This window comes from Echeneis naucrates, chromosome 19, assembly GCF_900963305.1.
Source record: "Echeneis naucrates chromosome 19, fEcheNa1.1, whole genome shotgun sequence".
NCBI classification, from domain to species: domain Eukaryota; kingdom Metazoa; phylum Chordata; class Actinopteri; order Carangiformes; family Echeneidae; genus Echeneis; species Echeneis naucrates.
In genome coordinates, this window is record NC_042529.1 from 7309851 (window position 1) to 7329978 (window position 20128).

At 38.6% G+C, this 20128-nt stretch overlaps 1 protein-coding gene across 2 annotated transcripts; it reads right to left on the reverse strand.

Moving 5' to 3' along the window:
* On the reverse strand, window positions 1-19974 carry LOC115059927 (breast cancer type 1 susceptibility protein homolog). Of its 2 annotated transcripts, none has more exons than XM_029527684.1 (22): window positions 19903-19974; window positions 19229-19321; window positions 18658-18752; window positions 18456-18509; window positions 18248-18328; window positions 18016-18104; window positions 17893-17929; window positions 17685-17815; window positions 15015-17534; window positions 14753-14826; window positions 13794-13929; window positions 13161-13218; window positions 11029-11126; window positions 10427-10632; window positions 10260-10347; window positions 8918-8995; window positions 8698-8738; window positions 8181-8264; window positions 5648-5705; window positions 3577-3650; window positions 3013-3073; window positions 1-193 (listed from the first exon to the last, which is right to left on the reverse strand). In XM_029527684.1, the coding sequence occupies exons 3-22, from the start codon at window positions 18729-18731 to the stop codon at window positions 99-101; spliced, it is 4137 nt and encodes a 1378-aa protein (XP_029383544.1). In that variant the 5' UTR covers window positions 18732-18752; window positions 19229-19321; window positions 19903-19974; the 3' UTR covers window positions 1-98. The 2 variants fall into 2 exon arrangements, with proteins under 2 accessions (XP_029383544.1, XP_029383543.1); XM_029527683.1 differs by having other exon boundaries at window positions 11017-11126.
* Window positions 19975-20128: the final 154 nt, after the last annotated feature.

The following is a 20128-nucleotide window of genomic DNA, read 5'->3' on the forward strand; positions in this document are numbered from 1 at the left end:
CAAACTCCTATTGAGAAACTTTATATACACGGTGTCATGCCCATACAACACAATAAAATGTAAAATCGTGGCAAAACAGTGAGGACATGTTCTTCACTTTATGTTGAGTAGTTGTTGTAGTTTTGAAGGGTGTAGGTGGCAACTGTATCCAACAGCCAACCACGAGTCACAACAGTGGCTTGTCTGGAGAGACCTGTGGGATGGACAATGTGTTAAGTATGTTTGAAGAGAAAAGAATCAAATTATGAAGAAAACAACACATGACTCCTGGGTTGGAGCTTTTTGCAACAAATAGGTGTGTGAAATGTTATCAGCTGTTCAGTACTTTAGTCCCCATGAGCTATAAAGAGCTACCAGTTCTGACAGCTTGTTCGGACACTTCATGAACTGACAACCTTCCTGTTTTATATTTAAAGGAAAAACCTGGTGTCCCTCTGTAAATATTGTACTGTCAACAAAAACCATCTCTGATGCCCCTACTGTCAGTACCTCTCAACTAAAAATGGCTCACATATGATTAGTTTTTTTTGGTTTGTTTGTTTGTTTGTTTTTTTAAAAGATTTCCTTAATCATTTTGGGTTTGTGGATTAATACTTCCTCCTTAATATTTCCTGTTGAGACCATAATTTCTATGTGCTACTGCCACAGTATGATGTATGCAGGACCGTATAAAGGCTCAAATATCTTATTGGTTTTGGACAAGAGGTCACACCTGTGGCTTTTGGTGAAGATGCAGAATGTGTACCAAAATGTCCCCAGTTCAACTCCAACTCAAAACCTCACGTCCTCCCTCATTCCCTGTTGTGACTCTGCTCTCGCTGCCTAATTAAGGCATAAACATTCCTAAAAACGTATTTAAAAACGAATTCTGTGGCACAAAGCAATAGGCTTCATCAAACTTAAACTACACTGGGGACACACACATTCACTGAATAATTTCATTGCTGATTTGGGCCTTTTGCGGATTTTCTTTTTCCTGGAGTTGAATATGTATAATATAAAAAACATGATGAATGATGATCAGTACAGATAAACAAAGATCAGTGTCAGGGAAAAATTTAAACAATTAACATTTCAAAACACTGACCCGACCAAACGAATATAAAAATTTCAAATATGCAATATGTTCTTTCAAGGGAATAATCATAAACAAGTCCAGGGCTCTTGTTAAACACAATCAGCCCCTATGGATGGTGTGTACAGATACTCACATGTTTCCATTACATCAGAATACAGTTGAGAGACAGGAAGAGATGTATGGGATTTCAATCAATGGTTCAGTGGAAGAGGATGAGGGAGGAAAGAGAAGAGGAGGGGAGAGGGGCTCCTCCATTACCTGGTCTCTGAGTGCCAGAGGAGGTAGAAGAGGCAAAGCTGCATTAAATATGCAGGGGTGCAAATTAGGATGCCACGAGGAGGAAGGAGGGAGGGGGGAGGAGGGACGAAGGGGCGATTTGGAGCCACTTGCTCCCTCTCTCTTTAAAACTGTCAGCTGTCCTTGTGCTATAGCTGCCTGCCTCTTCTGTGGCTAACTTGTTTTGACATTTCCCCCCGCTCCAATCTGACATTTTCTCTTCTGCTGCCGAACTTCCTTCACACTTGCTTTCCTGGCAAATCATTCCCAGCTCTCTTGTTGGAATACTGTCTCGTTTTGGCTGGCAGTGTCTACCATTTCACCATTCTGTCACCCTCCAACTGGCCCTCACACAGACACAAATGCACTGAAATCTGTGGCCTAATGAACTGACAGGTGCACAGATATGAGTGCCAGTCGAAACAGTGAGTTCTGTGAGGTCTGCCTATTCACTACAGTGTTTTCAGAAAAGGAAACTGACATTAAACAATATTTCAATCCATCATCAATACAGAAAATTTTTTTATATGTACCGTATTTTGCGGAACGTAAGGCGTACTGCATTATAAGGCGCCTTATCAATGAACGGGTCTATTTTCATGCATAAGGTGCACCGGGTTATAAGGCGCATGATAAAACATAAACAAACAAAGCACAGTATGTACCGGTATTACAAAAAGTGGCGGAGGTAAGCGTACTGCATACTGTTCTCTGATTGGTTTATCATTGCCAGAGATAGCAAACACCTGAAGTTAATGTGACGTTGGAACAATGTTGTATGCCAACATTTGATTATAACTGGATTATGTTACAGATTTTAAAATTGGGTTTATGTTTAAAAACCTAACGTTGGCTTGATGTCTAATTATAGAAAGGTAACATTGACTAAATGTTGGATGATGGTTGGTTGCCAGCACTACATAATTAGTTATCTAACGTTGTCTGACATTGCAACTCACATCCAACCAAGGACCAACGCTAACACAACTCCCTGTGTCAGCTGGGAATGCTCCAACAATCAATCAACCAGAGCGGCTTCGTCGCTGACCAAAGTTGCACTAAAACATTTTGACAGATTTTTGAGCGCAGTGTACCACATAAAATTGGTTTGATGTCAGTAAGCAAAACAAGAATTCATAAATCAGGCACATTGCTGATTTTTGAGAAAATTTTAAGTGTGAAGATTTTAAGTGTGCCATATATTGCATAAAATCTCACTCCCTTTTCTAATATGTTATTTGCCATCAATTTGTGAAATTATCATATTTACATATTTTGGCAAACCAAATTTGTCTATCATCACAATAATTTTTAATGACCAGCCTGAGTGAAACCCTCTAAGGCGGTAACTGGATATGTTGTATTACATTGTGAAGTGCTGAATGTTAAGGGAGAAATTTTACAGAAGACTTTGCTTTGATTCTCTCAGTCTCCTGAGGTCGATGCTTGGGTCAGATTCCTACCCCTACATGAAAGTAAGATTCATTTTATTTAACCACCTGCTGCTGTCAGCTGAATCCCTGTCTTTATGAACTCTGTGTGAAGGCATGACCGTGTTAGTATTGTGTGTAGGGGAATGAGAGAAAGTATGAGGTATATTATTTAGTGGCCTGGCAGTAGTGGGTGTAAATGAAATAGAATTTTTAGATTTGACTCACTGCTGTATGTGGATGAAGATGACTCTGATCCAGGCTGTACAACAATTAGATGGTGCGACCTCTGTGCAGTACAAGGACAGAAATTAGGTCATTAGCACAACGAAAATAGCAGTATTTATAACATACACACACACTTAGAGCAATGTGAATTAAATCAAAAGAAAATTATGAAGTGGGTTTGCAAAACCGACTGCTTTAAGGACAATTAATTAAACTGCAGTGGTTTTTATAAACGTGAACAACACTGCATCAATAACCTCATTATAAAACATACAATTGCACACATATACACAGTCACACACTTCACTGAGGGGCACTTATTCCCTGCAGTAACATTGGCCACAGGAATCATACGTGAATTGGATTCATTAAAATTGAAACACTGTGTGCAGCAATGAGAAAAAACTTTTACGTAGAAATAGGAAACATGTTCCATGGTGATAGCCGATTAGATTGATAATTGCTCATATGCAAACACTCAAATGTTTTTTTTCTTTAATGACACTGACCACCTACTTTTTTGAGTTTTTGTTTTTTTAAGTGGAAGCGACTTGACACTCTTACCTGTTCACTGTCAAAGTGAAATGGATCTTTAATGACAGCTGCTCCACAGAGCTCCACCATCCAGCCCATTTCATCTAAGATAGACACAAACACACACACCAAATACTGATTGAATTTGGGAGGGATTCTGTTTGAAGAACATGTAGGTGTGACCACCTACATGTTCTTCGTTCTGCTCTCACCCCTTAGAGCCTGAAGGTTTACAGATGCATTCATTTCAAGCTCAGACTTGATTTGACCAGAGGACCAGAGGAAAACATATCGTTAATTTGGTCTCTGCTCAAACCAATATGTACATCTTAGACATTCAACTTGGTTCAGGAAAATGTGTTGATATTCATATATGTCATAGCTAGCACCCAACACCCTAGAAAAAGGAAATCACCTCCTTCTTTTGTTTATTAGTCGAAATATAACATATAGAAACTTCAGCAATTGAATAATAGATGAAATCCTCTTAGAGTAAAGGAAAAAGACTCTACCCAAATGTTTGTGCCATGTAAAAGAAAGTCTTTAAGCTCCTCACGCAAGCTAGCAGATGTCAACCCATTAGCAAAGGTTCATTGATCCAGCAGTCAGCAGGAGGATGCTGCAGGAGCACTTTAAGAGCCCCAGGAAAACGGAAACTAAGGAATGCTGCCTTGTGGGTTTTTAAGCAACTTGCCCCCTGAGTCCTCCACCCATGATCTATCTGTCCATTCATCCATGGAGGGAGGGTGAAGCAAAGTATTTTATGCGGAGGACAACCAAACTCTGCTTCATCTTGAACTTGGAGGTCATCAGGAGTTTAAATTATTAAGATAAAAGCTCACAAAGGATTGTGAAGAAATTGTGGGACCAACTTATGCCAATATTTTTTAAACAGAGGAGCTGCACAAAAGACTTCAGCCACAACTGAAAGCTTATTTCCACTTTCTTTTTAAAAATAACCTCCGGGCAGTGAACCGACACCATAGCAACTGCTGCGTAATGACAACACACGGCAAGTCCATATTCCACCCACTTGGTGGAATTGCTTGTCATTGTTCTCCAGTGCTGAAATGACAGGAGTTTAAAAAAAAAAAAAAAAAAAAAAAAGCTCTTGTTTCAAAACCTATGTGAGCTACTTTTTAAGTCCTTTTTATTTCAGTTTTTCTCTTAATAGCAAGGCAGGTGTCTATCAAGGGCCTGCAGGACACAGACATCAATAAAACGGCACAAGTCGGGCTGAGAAAAGTTATTCTTGATTGAGAAAACTGAAAAGTGCAAAACAGCTTGAAGGCCCGTGGGCTAAGACAACAATATTATGAAACAGCATCACAGCTTTGAAAGAAAGAAAGAGAGGAAAAAAAAATGTATTTATATTATATTATTTATATTATATTTTTTATTTTTCTTATCGACTTGTGACTTACTCCTCACCCTGTTACAACTCAAGATTTCACACACCTCTCAGAGCTGTCATTTACAGAGCTCAGCTAATAGCGAAAAAAAATCTAACTAGCTACAAATGAGCACATCATGACATCATGACATGGAGAAGGGAGAAGTGAAGTGGCAACATATTTGCAAAATGTACTGTGGATTTTATGGAAAAATAATTCTACCAAATGAAACTTTTGAAATAAGCTTAACAGATTTGTTCAATGTATCAGACAGCCTGTAAATTGACACCAAAGAGATTTAAAGGAATTCACAAAATTTCAGTACTTTGATTTTTCCATTTATCAACTCATTTTCAATTGGAAATGATCTCAGTCAGTACATACAGTATACTTATATATACAAAGGCATTGATCTTTTTTGTTTTTTTGCTTGCTGACCCAGGTTGTGGCTGCACCACTCATATCTGGACACCAAAAAGGAAGCTATAGCCACTTCCTCACCAACCAGTGTGACACAATCCTTATAATTGACATTTCATCATCCAGCTCAAATATCAATAATAACTGTAGTACGGGTTGACCTTTATGAGAGAGCTAAAGAAGGAGTGTTAAATTATGAGCAGCTATGTGATAGCATTGTTTCAAACAGGTTTTTAAGGACGGAAAATTGAAGGTGTGCAGATGGAAATGTATTGTTGATGGTTTACCTGTGGTCATGTCTGTGAAAGGTCCCTGGAAGCAGATCTTGTAGCCTCTCAAGAGCAGCTAATGAGAAAAAGAGAAGAGGGAAGTATAAAATCATCTCCTGTGAGATTTCTGTAAAACTACCTGCAAAAAAATTCTGGAAAGCCCATTCACTGAGTGACTCTGACCCCAGACAATGTTCAGAGGCACAATTTGAGAACAGCCATTGAAGTTGAGTGTGTTTCTTAACTTTTCAGATATCTGAGGGGTTAAAGAGGTGGAGCTGAAGCACTTCACTGAGCGTGATTTCGAATTTATAAGAGGTATACCTCACCTACTGGGTAAAGTAAAACCTTAGGACTCAGTTAATTTCTTGCTCTGGCTGTAATACTGTAAATTCAGGAATGAGTCAAAACAGAACAGAGCAAACAGGACCACTTTCACAGAGGTATTATCACACTTTAAGCACGCAAAGAGAAATGACCTGTCTAACACCAGGGATCTATTGTTTTATTACACCCGGGGTCAATAAGCTTGAGACAGGAATATAAAATTGTTTCCTTGAACCATGGTAACCCGCAAAAAAAGGAAATGTGCAACTTGCATCCCAGTCTCATATACAGTGTGAGATTGGATGCTCATGTTTGGAAGATGAATGTCCGAGCTGCTGGAGAGAAAAATACTAATTTCTCACACCTCCCTGTCTGTCCACAGTGATCATTAGCTAGAGTTGCTCGGTGAGATGAATAAGTGTCTCGTTTACAGATTTTTAATTTAGACAACAGCTAATGCCCTTCAGGAGGTATTAGAGCGTGTAGGTAATACCATCCTAACCTTACAAACACACACGCACACAAATAAATATACAGCTACACAATTTCTGACTGATTTCCTAAGCATCACCTAGCAGGTGATAGACTCCCTGTCCATTTCATCTATTAGTCTGTCTGTCAGTGGTGCAAGTGGCAGGACGTGAATATGACCAGAACAATCTGTCTGGCTTCATCAAAGTGCCGATGCAATGTTGAGGCCACTTAAATAAGCCTGAAATTACTTGCTAATTCAATTAGCAGAGGTTCTTCAAAGGCGGCGATACGGCCAACATGACATCAGGCCATTTCTAATTTTCCCCCTCAGTGGCAACAGAATCTGTCCTGCTGGCCACACACCAGGGGGAAAATTACAATTAGATTCCTACAACAAAGTCTGTGCTAAGAGGCTGATGCAAGAGCAGGAAACAGGTTAAAGCTCTTTACTATCACTGCTCCTTCCTTCCTTTCCTCCTTTATTTTGATACACCCTTCCTTACTTCCATACTTATTTACTTCTTTCCTTTGTTTCCCTTATTCCATAATTGTTTTGGTTCCCTACTTACTTTCTTATCCACCTCCTTTCCTGTGTCTTCTCATCTTCCCAACCATACCTTCTCCTTTTTTCCCCTTGTGTCCCTTATGTCCTTTGATCCTTACAACCGTACTCCGTCTTTCCCTTCCATTTAAATATACATATGTAAAATGTTGTACTAATTCCTTCCTTAAAGATGTTTGCAGTAACTATGATGTGATGTCAAAAGTAAATAAAAATAAAGAACTAATCGTTCTGATGAAGACCTTTGCGGATCATGGAGTCAATGAAACTGACAGAGGGCCACTTCATTTTCTACTGTATGTGAAATGCTTTCACTTTGCTTCATCAGCTGTTGAATTACTACAGGAATGGCAATGTCCTTGTTGCCCAGTGGTTGACTGAGTCCAACTGGTACAATTGATTCCCTTAAATATCCAGTTTTTCACTTTTCTGCCATCTAATAAAGGCAAAATGTCGCAAAACTGTACTTTCATATTTTTAGGAGTACTTTGAGTGGTCTGGGTTAGGTATTGATGGGACAGCATGTTTTTTTCTGTCTTTAGATTAACCTGGGATCCAACATATGGTTCAGCACCATAAAGGGCTGGACGAACACACACACAGTTTTGAGATCACTTGAATGACACCCGTCTCACTCAGAAATTGGCTTGAATTCTGACCTGACTGTCTAGAACTTGTAGCTCAGTCCATAACAATGTTGGATATAATGCCCGACATCAATGTGCTAAATCCTTGTTCCTTGTCACTGTCTAAGCTTTTCTCACTGGCTTCAAACAGACGTTGGGCTGTTTGCTAATGTTTCCAGTCTGATCAAACCACAACCAGACATTGCCCACTGAAAGCAATTAGCTTTTGAAGATCAAACCTTAATTATAATACTGTGGATAAACGTCAATAATTTACTCTGGAATATTCTTTGTTATGCTTGTTTTTAATGTTGTGGCTGAACTTTTCTACCATATGCAAAAGGAAAAATTCTTATTTTAAAATTTTCATGATTCTTTCAACACATAACCATCACAAACATATATTCTGAAAAAAATAAAAAAATAAAATTATATTTTGATTCTAACATCCAACTGTCAGGTCCTGTGTCATCTTACCATGCTGCTGTTGGCTTATCTTTTACCTTTTTCCTAAGATCAAACAAGCACTGTATGATACAAAACACATGCATGACATACTCACATTATTGTCTTCAGTGTTACGAGCTTTCGACGGGCCCTGGTGGTTCGGTCCATTCACCACATCACCTTTCACTTCAAAAAGACTCTGTTGGATAACAAAAGATAGCAAATCTGATCACAAGTCTCAATCACAATTTACAATAACTTTCCTATAACAAGTAAATGAGTTGAACACATTATTTACTCTCATCTGACTGGAAAATGATGGACAGTTCATATTCATTTAATCTATTTTAAAATAAATTATTATAAAATTATTGACAGTTTGCTTGGACAACAAGGAATTATTTTAAAATTAACAGTGACACTAAACTATGCTCAACAAAGGAATTTACTTCCATAGCAAAGAAATAGTTGCAGGGATTGCTTAAGCAAATGGATGGCAAATAATTTATGAGGTATCAACATGAACTTCAAGGAGAAATTCATCATGCAGCATTAATTTAGCACCAAGACATACAGAGTTGTAACAGCAAATCTCCGGCACGCAAATTCAAGATGCACACAGGCGAGCATACCTCATCTAAGAGTTTCTTTTGTTTGAAGCACTCTGAAATCCCTGTGGAGAGAAAGTAGGACCAAAAACTTATGAGCCTATTGTCAGCAGCACACACTCTTCTGGTGGCTACTGTATCATGTCTTTTCATTGCAGCTGATCCCTCAATCATAAAGATGTTTTTTATTCAGACTAATTGGTTTTCAAACCATCGCTTTCAAACCAAGGGAGTCGAGACTTACACTGGAAGCTAACCACCCACTTCCTGCCTGCAATGCCAAGGAAGTACTTCAGTGTGCGTTCACATACCAGCTGTTCATCTGGCAGAAAGAAGAGAACAAGTAGATGAACCCGTCACTCCCCTGAGTGTCTTAAAGGACTTCCGATGTAGCAATTGTTTGCATAACCCTTATTTACATGGAGGAAATCAAGCAAAGCTTAGTAACGTTAGTTAAAGCAAGAGTTGACTTTTTCTCCTCTGGTGTTTGAAGACAGCTCACATAAAGATGATTACGATCATTATTAGTTGAAATTGTGGCTTGACTTCACGTGCAATTGATATCATAACACATATGACATATAAAAAAATATATAAATGAAGGGAGCAGATGAGGTTAAGTGGTTCCCATTATCAAGTCCAGTTAATCTGTGTTGTCAAGCTTTTTGATGCAAAGATGAGGTCTCATGAATCTGAATGTGTCACAAAATACAATTTTCTGCAGGAGACATAATGTTATGATATTGAACCTGTTACATAAGGTCACAACCAAGTATTACTTAATTTTTAAGAGCACATGGCCAAAAAGGATTTGAAGAAGACCAGTTTCAGCAACCAAAATGAATAAGTGGTTCATTGAACCTGTGCAAAAGAGTATAAACATGGCCTAGTATATAGTGATCAGCTTTGCAGGCAAATCATGGACCATCAGCAAGATCAAGGGTTATTCTTCCTTCAGGACATATTGTAATTAACAGTTCATTTGTATTCCATTGCCTCAAACATAATTTCAAATTATCTACATTGTTTTTTTTTTTTGTTTTTTTTTTTTTGGGGGGGGGGAGGTTATAATGACCTTTAACCACAGATTGAGAAGACTCTTCTTTCCATGTTTTGGTTGCCTGGGAAACAAGTTGCCATTTAAAAACAGTCATCTTATACATTGACAGTTAACAAGGTACTTTAGAGACAGCAAGCTTTGAAATTAAAAATACTCTATCGGTGAGGGTAATTACCAACACGTGGATGAATGAGGGAGAGAATATGTAGGTGAGAGAGAAACAAAGCACTTATCTCGAAGGAGCATTTGAAAAGATGCACAAAACAAGGTGGTAGTAAATGAAGAAAGAAACATGTTACTGAAAATTAAAATGTTATTACTTCAGAAAATATTTTAAATGGGGAACTAGGAGGATCTAAAGTAGAACCTTAAAGCATTTTTAATTGCTTTGTTGTGTAACCAAGCTAATTTTGAGGAGTTCATGAAAGTCCAGTGATTTAAGTCATCAATTAAAAAACACATTAACAGCTGCAGACCTTAACTGAACAAAGCTATTACAAGATTGCCTGCATGTGAGCATACTTACCAGTGCGCATTACAATATGGGTAACCTCTGGAGTCACCTGGGAAACTACATGGGCCCCAACTCGCTTGGCAAACTTTTTCACCATTATCTGTCAACAACAACACCTGACTGGTTAATGCGCACTACGATAGAAACTGCCAACTACACAAATTCATTGTTCTGTGTACCTGTTCATTGAGACCCAATCCAGATGACACTAGCACGAGTTTAGTTTTACGTCTGTCTATTGAGGGTGTGTTGTTTTCTTTGTCTTCTTGCCCATCTGTGGGTGGACTACATTTCTTCAGTGTTCTGGTTGCTGAACTTGAACCGGGTGTCTTTGAGGCTTCAGCGCCTCTGACATTCAGCGCTGTGTGAGTCGAGTGCTGCACAGCTGAGGAGACAAAGAGCATACAATCATTGACCATAATAAAGAACATAATCTAATCAAACCCAATACAATAATCTAATTTCTTTGTTTTATCTAACGCATAACCCTAACCCAATGAACAAAATGAACCAAACAACAAGATGCCCTAGATGTTGTGGCATTTTGTGGCATACTACACATTTTGGAAAGCAGTGAAGAGCTGTTATCCCCAAGGCAGATATTTTCACACAGCACTCCAAAAGTGTCGCTCTGTCATGACCCCCGCCCAACTAAACCCAACTAAACAAACAAACAAAAAACAACAAAAGGCACATACACTGACTGTCTTCATTAATGTTACTGACTTTTAGCTATATATTGAGGCTTCTACCAGGATACACAACACACCAGTAGCCTTACTCATGTCTGCAATGCTGCCATGCTTTGATGCACTGGGCTGTACAACCACTTTGCCTTCAGATGATCTGAGCTGTTTGACTGCTTCTGGGACATCTCTCCTGGAAAAGAGGCATTGATATTAACTTTTGCCGAAGAGTTAAGTAAAGAGCCAGCATGATGTAGAGCATAAAACCAGTTGCCAAAATTAGTGTGTTTTGTACTGAACAATTTCTGTATTTCCAGAAGCATATTTTCATTTCTAGGTGATCCTGCTAGGTGATGATCTTTGTTTGACAGCTGAGCTCCACCTACTCTCATTTGTTACTTGCATCCAGTTTGGACTGCAGCCAGTTAAATACAGCAGACTGAGCTCACTGTGACTAACTTTTCAAAACAGAAAGACCTTTGAAAAAAATAAAAATCCAGGGGCCCATCTTGTCTGTATGTTTATGGTGACGGTATTGCCCTCAAATAAAGAGACTGTTAATTAATAAAGTATTGGATTCACAGCCTCACTCAAAGGCTCTTGACACTAGACACTAGAAACTGGCAGCATGCCTATACTTAAATCACCTGAACCAATGTGATAATGTCTCATTGGAAACTTGTCATATATTCCAGTGCCAACTATTTTGTCCAGTTTCAACAATGAGCTCATGGAAAATGTAGCTTTTAATTCAGAATTTGTATAGCTAAGCTCCTCCATGTTTTCATCTACTGTCTCTTTCAGTCTCTTCCCCTCTTGCCTGGAGGACGGCACTTAGAATCCTGCGAAGCAAGAGGTTGGTGGGGGGAGGTAGTCAAGCGGGAGAGATAAATTACTGTGGCAACACAAGTTTCCCTCTAAGTGCACTAAATGACATATAAGATGCAGTCAGTAATGACTTTTTTATTCTCCACAGCATAAGCAGATTCTGGGTTCATTAGTGAGATTATCCGCCTGTCCTCTTGAGATGCATCACCCTCTGAGAACAAGACTAACAACACACACACAGATACTCACTAAGTTTCTCCATCAGTTACAGACTGAAAGAGACCAATTACATGCCACTTGCTCCACTTATTATTCTTCTTAATATGGATGTATTGAAATATAGCTGCATTTAAAATGTATTATGTATACAAGTCTCTGAGGAAAGAAATGCAACGCACTGGGGCTGATATTATTTAATAAGATTGGTCAGGTTTCACTTCAGGAATTTAGGCTCAGACCATGTGACTCTTTGCTACATGGTTTCAGGCCAACATCGGACAATCTGATTGGTTAACTGACCAAGTGGATAAAAACTTGACTCAAAAGTCTTCTGTGTCCACAAGAGTCTCTGATCCACTCCCGTCTTAAATTTTTTTTTTTTTAGTTGGAAGGTACTTCGATTAGTTAGCATTATTGCCTCACAACAAGGTCACAGGTTCGATTCCTGGCCTGGGGCCTTTCTGTCCGAAGTTTGCATGTTCTCCCCGTGCTGGCATGGGGTTCCTCCGGGTATGCTTCCTCCCACCATCCAAAGACATGCGTGTTTAGGTCAACTGGTGACTCTAAAATGTCTGTAGGTCTAAGTGCGAGTTGTAACAATTTTCTCACCAAACGCTCTTTTTTCTGCAAAAAAATTATTTAAAGTTACATACACACTACCCAAATATGCTAATGACAGGACCAGGAAGATAAAAAAAAAAAAAAGAGGCTGTTTTTCCAAATATGATATAATCAAAGAAAGGATTACATTCTCTGGAATAAAAACTGTTTTCACACAGAACCGGTTTCTAACTGCCCACTTCCTGATACTCATTTAGCTGTTATATAATCAGCTACACTATCATTTCCTGCATACCACAAAGAATGACCTAAAGTCATGGAGCGAGCTTTCATGTCTTCATGCCATGTCAAAAGCATTTATTTATTTGGGATTTGATTGTAGTTATATACTTTGCCTGTACTTTAGTTTTCTACATGTGAGATTAAGCAACAACATCAAACTAAAGCAAACACACTTGCTGTACTTTTACTTGAAAATTTTTGTCTATTAATAATGGTTTAAGCTTTTAATTAATTTTTTTTAATATTTTCAGGGTTTTATGCACTTCTCAAAATACATTCACAGTGAAACAATTCTTTACTTTAAAATATTAGTGGTACAAAAACATGCTTTACTTACTGGTCCAAATCCTGGCCTACATGCTGCTGACCCTGAAGAGGTTTGTGAGTGTCTGCAACTGGAAAAAAAAAGAAAAAAAAAAAGGTACCATTATGCTTAGGTCGCATTTGAAAACTTGCACAAACTTAAGAAAAGTATTTACTGTAAAATGACAAAAAAAGAGAGAAGAAATCGGAAAACTAATAATGTAAAAAGTATCTTTGGTTAAGTATGAACAAAAATGTATGATCAAATATGGCTTAATCAATTATGTCATAAAAATGTAATGTCTTAAAAATTTGGGCTGCAATTGATGATTTACATTATCAACTTCCACATAGATAATATTCAATTACCATTCTTGTCCAATAATTGTCAGAATATAGTCCAGAAAAAAATTATTAAATAAAAATGATATAAAGAAATAAAATAAAAATAAAAATTTACAATTTCCAAACTTCCTCTGACGTTTGCTTGTTTTGGTCCAACCAACAGTTCAACCCAAATATGTTGAGTTAAATATAATCTATTATTCATATTTTAAACTATGGAAAACAGCAATTGTTCGGCCTTTCACTAAGAAACATTAAATATTATGACCTAATCAATAAACTAACTGATCATTTCTGATATAAATAAATACAAATTTATCACCTGCAATCACACCGCTTTGATTTATTTCTGGGGGTACTTCTTTTGCAGGACTACACTCTTTCTCATGAAGCACCTCTGACACCAGAGCCATCAATTTCTCCAGCCGCACCAACTCCTTCTGCATTTCTATCTTTTGCTTACAAAGGAGAAAATAAAGTAAAGAAGAAAAGCTCATAATTACAAATGAGTCATACACTTTAATAAAATAATAAAGCATAAGGATGGTTAAGCAGAGAACAAATGCTGCAATGCAACGTTTAGTAGATAAAATAAGAGGATACACACTGGCTGCACATTTGATGTTTTGCACTGCACGATGACAATTAAATAAACAAATCCTCTAAATCAAAGAGGGAGACACAACCAGCCAGTTAGATATTAGAAAAAGTTCAGAAAGCTAGAAAGAGAAGTGACATCAGTTTAAAGCTGCTTTGCATGACTAGAGTCTACAAATTTACAATGCAAATATTGTGATTGTGAATAGGGACACAGTACAATGCTACAATCGCTCTGTATTCCCAGATGTGTGTAATCCCGCTCCTTTTCTAAACCCCTGGGTATGAAACTTTAACTCACAGTCCAATACAGTCGACAGATAAAAGTGAGAGAACTGGAAGATGGATGAGGTAGAAAACAAGAATCATCTCTGAGGCAGCATTTCCTCTAACGTAAATGAAATGCAATTTAGAAAGCTGCTGAGGGAGACATTTTTTACTGAGCGTGGTAGTCTGTCATCCAGGAGCTGACAGTTTCTGCTTCCAGAAAATGTGGTGGGTGCCCTCTACGGGGCATAGCTTGACGGTACATCACTGAGAACACTGCAAATACCGAATGCTGAATATGTAATTGGACAGAGTCAGAAATCTGTTTGAATTAATTGAAAATCTCACTTTGACAAAAATGTGCTGTAAAGCAGAGGATGCATTTCTGCAGCTACAAGCGGAGAAAATAACACCTACCTGAGTAACAAGGACTTCGCTTGAAAATTGTGATGATTCTATGGAAACACCGGTATTGTTTTCTGGGACATCACCTGAAGAAAATAAATAATTTTAACTGCTTTATGCCTGAAAGATTGGTTTTCCTCCTTAGATCCCTAAGAGACACAGATTCTTAGAGCAGGAAAGAGAGCATGCACATTTTTTACAGAACATTGCAAGAGAAGATTTACTGTTGAGCGGGCTGTTTCTGTGGCGCAAACCTAAAAATGACTGTACTTACACTCATCTGGTGTGCCAAATAAGTCCACAGACGCTTGGCTGGAATTAACACAGTCAGGACTGGAACATGCAGGTGAACGGCTCAACTGTTCTGCAGCATCAGCTTTACATGCTGGCTCACATCTGTTACCATCACTGCAGTCTCCCTGATCCTCAGTCACAGTCCCCTGAAGAGCTGATATTCCGAAGATTTGAGTCAAGGTTGGTAATTCCTCTTTGGATCCATTGCTGTCAGAGTCAGACGAAGACTCCAGCCTCTGAACTTTTCTCTTCTTCCTTGAATTGCTCTTGATAGATGAATGTGCGCTGAGCTCTGCGCTTCCACTGCTGTTTGGTCTTGTTTCGTGGGCCATCTGGACAGCAGGTGACATGAGGCCATCAGGAGTTAAAGAGGACTCAGCAAGTAGGGTGCCCTCAGCTGTATTGACTGAATTTTTGCCAGTACAAACACTGTCTCCTACCCCCTTCAACTTGCCAGCATCACTTATTGTACACTCAAGCTGGCTGTTTGAGATTTGAGAGCACTTTGAGGATTTATTGAGCTCCTCACGTTCAATGACTTTGAAGCAGTGCCCAGAATCTACCAGCTGAGGAACAACTGAATGTTGAGGAGTTATTTCATGTTTCGACACTTTATTAGGGCTGAGTGCACTGTTAATAGTACTCCTGGAATGACACTCAGCACCAGCACTCTCCTGACTTGTATGGGTGTTGGTGATTGAAGATTCCAACACCACTTGATTTGGCTTCTCAACAAGTGTTTTTTGCGCCTGAGTGGGTGAGAGAGTAGGGGGGATCAAATCACAACAGGATGAATGTTCATTGTCTCTTAAAGCCTCCTGCTCTTCAGGTGCCTTTGTATCTGACTGTTGTTCTGCAGCTTCAACACCAGAACAAACAGAATCATTTTCCTCTGCTTCGGCACCGTGTGCATCTTCTTGTTCTAAGCTGCAATGTCTTTTCAAATTTGGACCACCAAGATAGAATGATTTCCTTTTAATGGATTTGAAGCTCCTTAGAAGTTGCTCCGTATCTGCCTCACTGTCGTTCATGTCCTTCACATTTTCTGTTAATGGACATTCAGTAGCGATTTCCATGTCAAGATTTTCTGAGAAGAGATTTGCCGGTTTATCACTCTTAACTGCTTGATCCACGACAGCTGATTCAGTTGAACTTGGTACCACTGGGACCAAACAGGCAGCACTAGCTTCAAGCAGAGTGCAAGCATTTGGCACCTCAGCAGCGACCTCTTTAACATTATCGTTTGGTGTCAGATAAGATGTTCCCTCACCAGGCTCCATGTCTTCAATCCCTTCTAATTCTTGATGATAAACACATCCATTTCTCTCGAACACCTTAGTTGTGTCTCCATTCTCAGGTGATGCAGTGTTATCCAACACTCCACCTTTAATTCCCTCCCACTGCTTTGCAGCATTGCTGCCTTTTTCACCCACAGTGGTTTTCAACTTGGCATTCTTGTGACCTTTTTGAATCTCTTCAACAAAGAGTCGAAGACTTCTCCTTCTGCCGGTGCTCTTCCTAAGAGGGGTTTCTTGGTCCCCGCTGCTCGGATAGTTCTCGATTTGAACTTGAACTTCTGATCTGAGCCTCGTCTTTGGACTAGTTTCTCCATCTTGTACTTCAACCAAAACAAGAGGCTTGGGCACTTTAGCAGGGTTCCCTTTCCTTGGCCTTTTAGTGTTTTTACCTTTACTCTTGCCAGTTTTATTTTGCTCAGTACTTTTTGACTTTGCCTCAGGTTGCTCCTGCAAATCACTGTCAACCTGCTGCAGAGCACTGCGCAGCTTTCTCTTTGATTTTTTCAGTTGCTGCTGTTCAGTGTTAGACCCACAAGAGGAAACCTCATCTCTGCCTTTATTTTTGTCATTTCCTGGTAAGTTGTCCAACTTTTCCTGACTCTTGTCTACATTACTTTCCTCCATGACTTCCATCTTTTCTGCTTCTTTAAAAATATCTCTGCTGCTCTCTTCCCCCGAGTTACTCTCATTCGTATCCTCTGTGCTTGTTTCATGTTTCCTAGTTGTTGGAATAGCGCCGTTCCTGTTCCCTCTTCTGTCTCGTTTATAGACAGCACCGAACACTTGCTCTTCTAGGGCTTTGGCACGATCCTCTCTCTTAGGATTCATGTCGCTAATATGTTGTTGAATATCTATTGTTGAGGTGGAAGAACAGCTGTCATCAGCATCTTCATCTGGTTTTTCTAACTCCAGACTTCCTTCAGTTGGAACTTTCATGAGCCACTCAGCAACTTTTTCTAGACTTTTCTTCTGTTTCTTATCAAGAATCTTGTCAGGCTCCAAATCCTTGTTTTGTTTCTTACGTGATGACTTTCTCAAATTTTTATGTTCAGTCTCCTGTAGAATTGCAGATGAAATAAGGGAGACATCATTCTTATCAGATGTTGGTGGGACATCACCAAGGCCACTGTCCAGGCGTTCATTTTCTGCCGTCAGAGGTGTTGACCCTTCAAGTCCCATGAGTCTTGCAAATCCATTTTGGGCTGGGGGGGTCAGAGGAAGAAATTATATATAATGACCCATTCAAAATATGACAAAAACACAGTTTTTTTTAATCACAAGAAAATAGCTAGCTAATGCTAATGTGGTAGCTGATTTAAGGTAATATTTCAAAAAAGACCTAAAGATCCTACCTGCAATAGTTGAAGAGGGGGACCTGGGAAGATCATCATGGTTTGGATTTTCCATATTATCAAAGTCAGTTACAGCGGTATCTCCAGATGACATATTATGAGGATGTTCAGCAGTCTCATTATCTGTACCACTGGGTAGAAGAAAATACCTAATTACATTACAGTTGAATTAAATATTATTTTAAACTTAATGGTACTAATTTCTTACTCAGATTGTTTTCTTTCAAGTGCCATTCCAGAGAAGTCTGAAAACGTAAAAGTGCTTTTGTTAGCTGATGCAATGAAGATCAATTCCAGAGTGTTATTTAAGAAGTATGCAATTCATACTTACAGCTTGTTCCTGTGTCATGCTCATATGCTTGGATTATATTCTGCAATCCTGCCACAAGACGCTGAAATCCTGGGCTTTCCTGCAGGCTTCTGATTTCAAAGCACACCCACCCATAGTCAAATATTAATATATAGTAAGATTATAGGTAATAATCTTATAATAAAAGGCTTATAATATAATAATAACAATGCCCTTTCAATGTTATACAGTCATCTTAATATTGTCACACAACCTTTTAGTTATCTTGGTTTTACACACTGGACAGCTGGCTCTATTTTGCTTAGAGTTGTCCAAAAGTTTCATTATACAAAATCTGGTGGAATAAAACAAGAAATATATTATTCATAAATATGTGGAAAAAGAAAAAAAAATAAACAGAGTTTAATTAACAAAATAACATAAATGATCTGAGTAAAGACATTACAGCAGATGTTCCTTACTTGCAAAACTGATGGCCGCACTTAGTCGTCAGTGGTGCCGTCATTAAATCCAAGCTACAGGTGAAAGAAACTATGATGTAAATTCAGAGCTCGACACTTCTTCCAAATGGCAATCTTCATCTTACAACAATACTCTAAAACATGTAAAATATCAAGCAGATATTTCTATTGAATAAATCATATTATTCTCAGCGATACTTACCATATGGGGCACTGCAGAGTCTCCCAAAGGACTGATATCCCCTTTTTCACATCTGTGGCCTTTGCGGTTTTCATGATGATTTTTCTTTTTTCTAACTACAAATAAAAAAAATCAGAACACACAAAAGCACTAAAAATAATATACTACTTGCAATATTTACAACCAATTTGGATAAAACAATACAGTTCACATGTCACTTGTATTATTGACATATGAAGCTATTTAGCCATTAATTTTATTCAATGATGAGAAACATTTTTATTGTGTTTAGTTTAGCTTATCTTGTTGCAATGTTGTGTGTTCTATATTGTGGTGTGCTATTTTTCACCAGAACAACATATTCACTTTGGAAAATTTCTCCCAAACATTCACATTGAAATTCAGCTGAAAATGGGAAAATGTGTGATCAGCATTAAATGCATATGTGGGTTTACTAATGGCCCATAAATCAAACATGTCATTATCCTCACTATCTTACAGGTTATTCTAACAAATCCGAACATACAGTGACATAACCTTAATTACTATTTACATTAATATGCACTGTATAAATGCTTATATTATTACTTACTGATCAGCCACAGTGGTCCTATTGTTGACTGAGTGGTGACCCTCTTGGTCCAACCTGCCCTGTCAGTGTGACAAGCCGGTCCACGCCACTAAGCTGTAAGAAAAAAAATAAATAATCATAACTGTGTGAATGTTGGTCATGTCACATATTCAGTGCACACAGCTAATGCAATCCAACTATGATGAGCTATTTAACCAGGAAGTAATGCATGATGTAAGGAATGCACTCATGCAAAAAAACCAAAACACTATCTTATACTCATCAGGCTCAAAAGCAACAAAAACTCAGCAAATGAAATGAGTTTCTCTGTTAATTCATTATCTCTTAAGGTTTATCAGACACTCCATCAATGCAAAGATCTAAAGGGTGTTTTGGAGGCGCCTTTTTTTGACTTTAAAACGTCAGCAGCAAAAAAAAAAAAAAAAAGTAAAGTTAACATGGCATTTAAAAACGCAGTGTGAGGCGGTAGGTGGAATAAAGTGACACTGGCTGAAGCCACACATCTGCTGCCATGATTCGCTTTTGTGAAACAACTAGTTAGTTAGCAAAGCTTGTTTTCCTCTGACAGAGGACGGACGACAGCAAACGAAGAGAAACGTGGATAAAAATAAAGAGACGGGGAGCTTTGGAAATGGCCCTGGTTGGCTGTGACGGTGAAAAGTTAGCATCATTACCTTATTTTTTCGCAGTTTGGAGACACTAACTCGGGATTTATCAGCTTCAGTTTTCCCGCAACTGTCATCTTCTTCTACGGTGTAAAAACAGCACTCAGACGGAAGCTGCTGTAGCGCCGCCTGCTGCTCCTTCCAACACAACTGCCTTATTATTGTATCTGGTCTTTAAGTTTAAGGTGAAACGTCAAATTAGTTTATTATTTTACGTTATATGCGATAGTTCTGT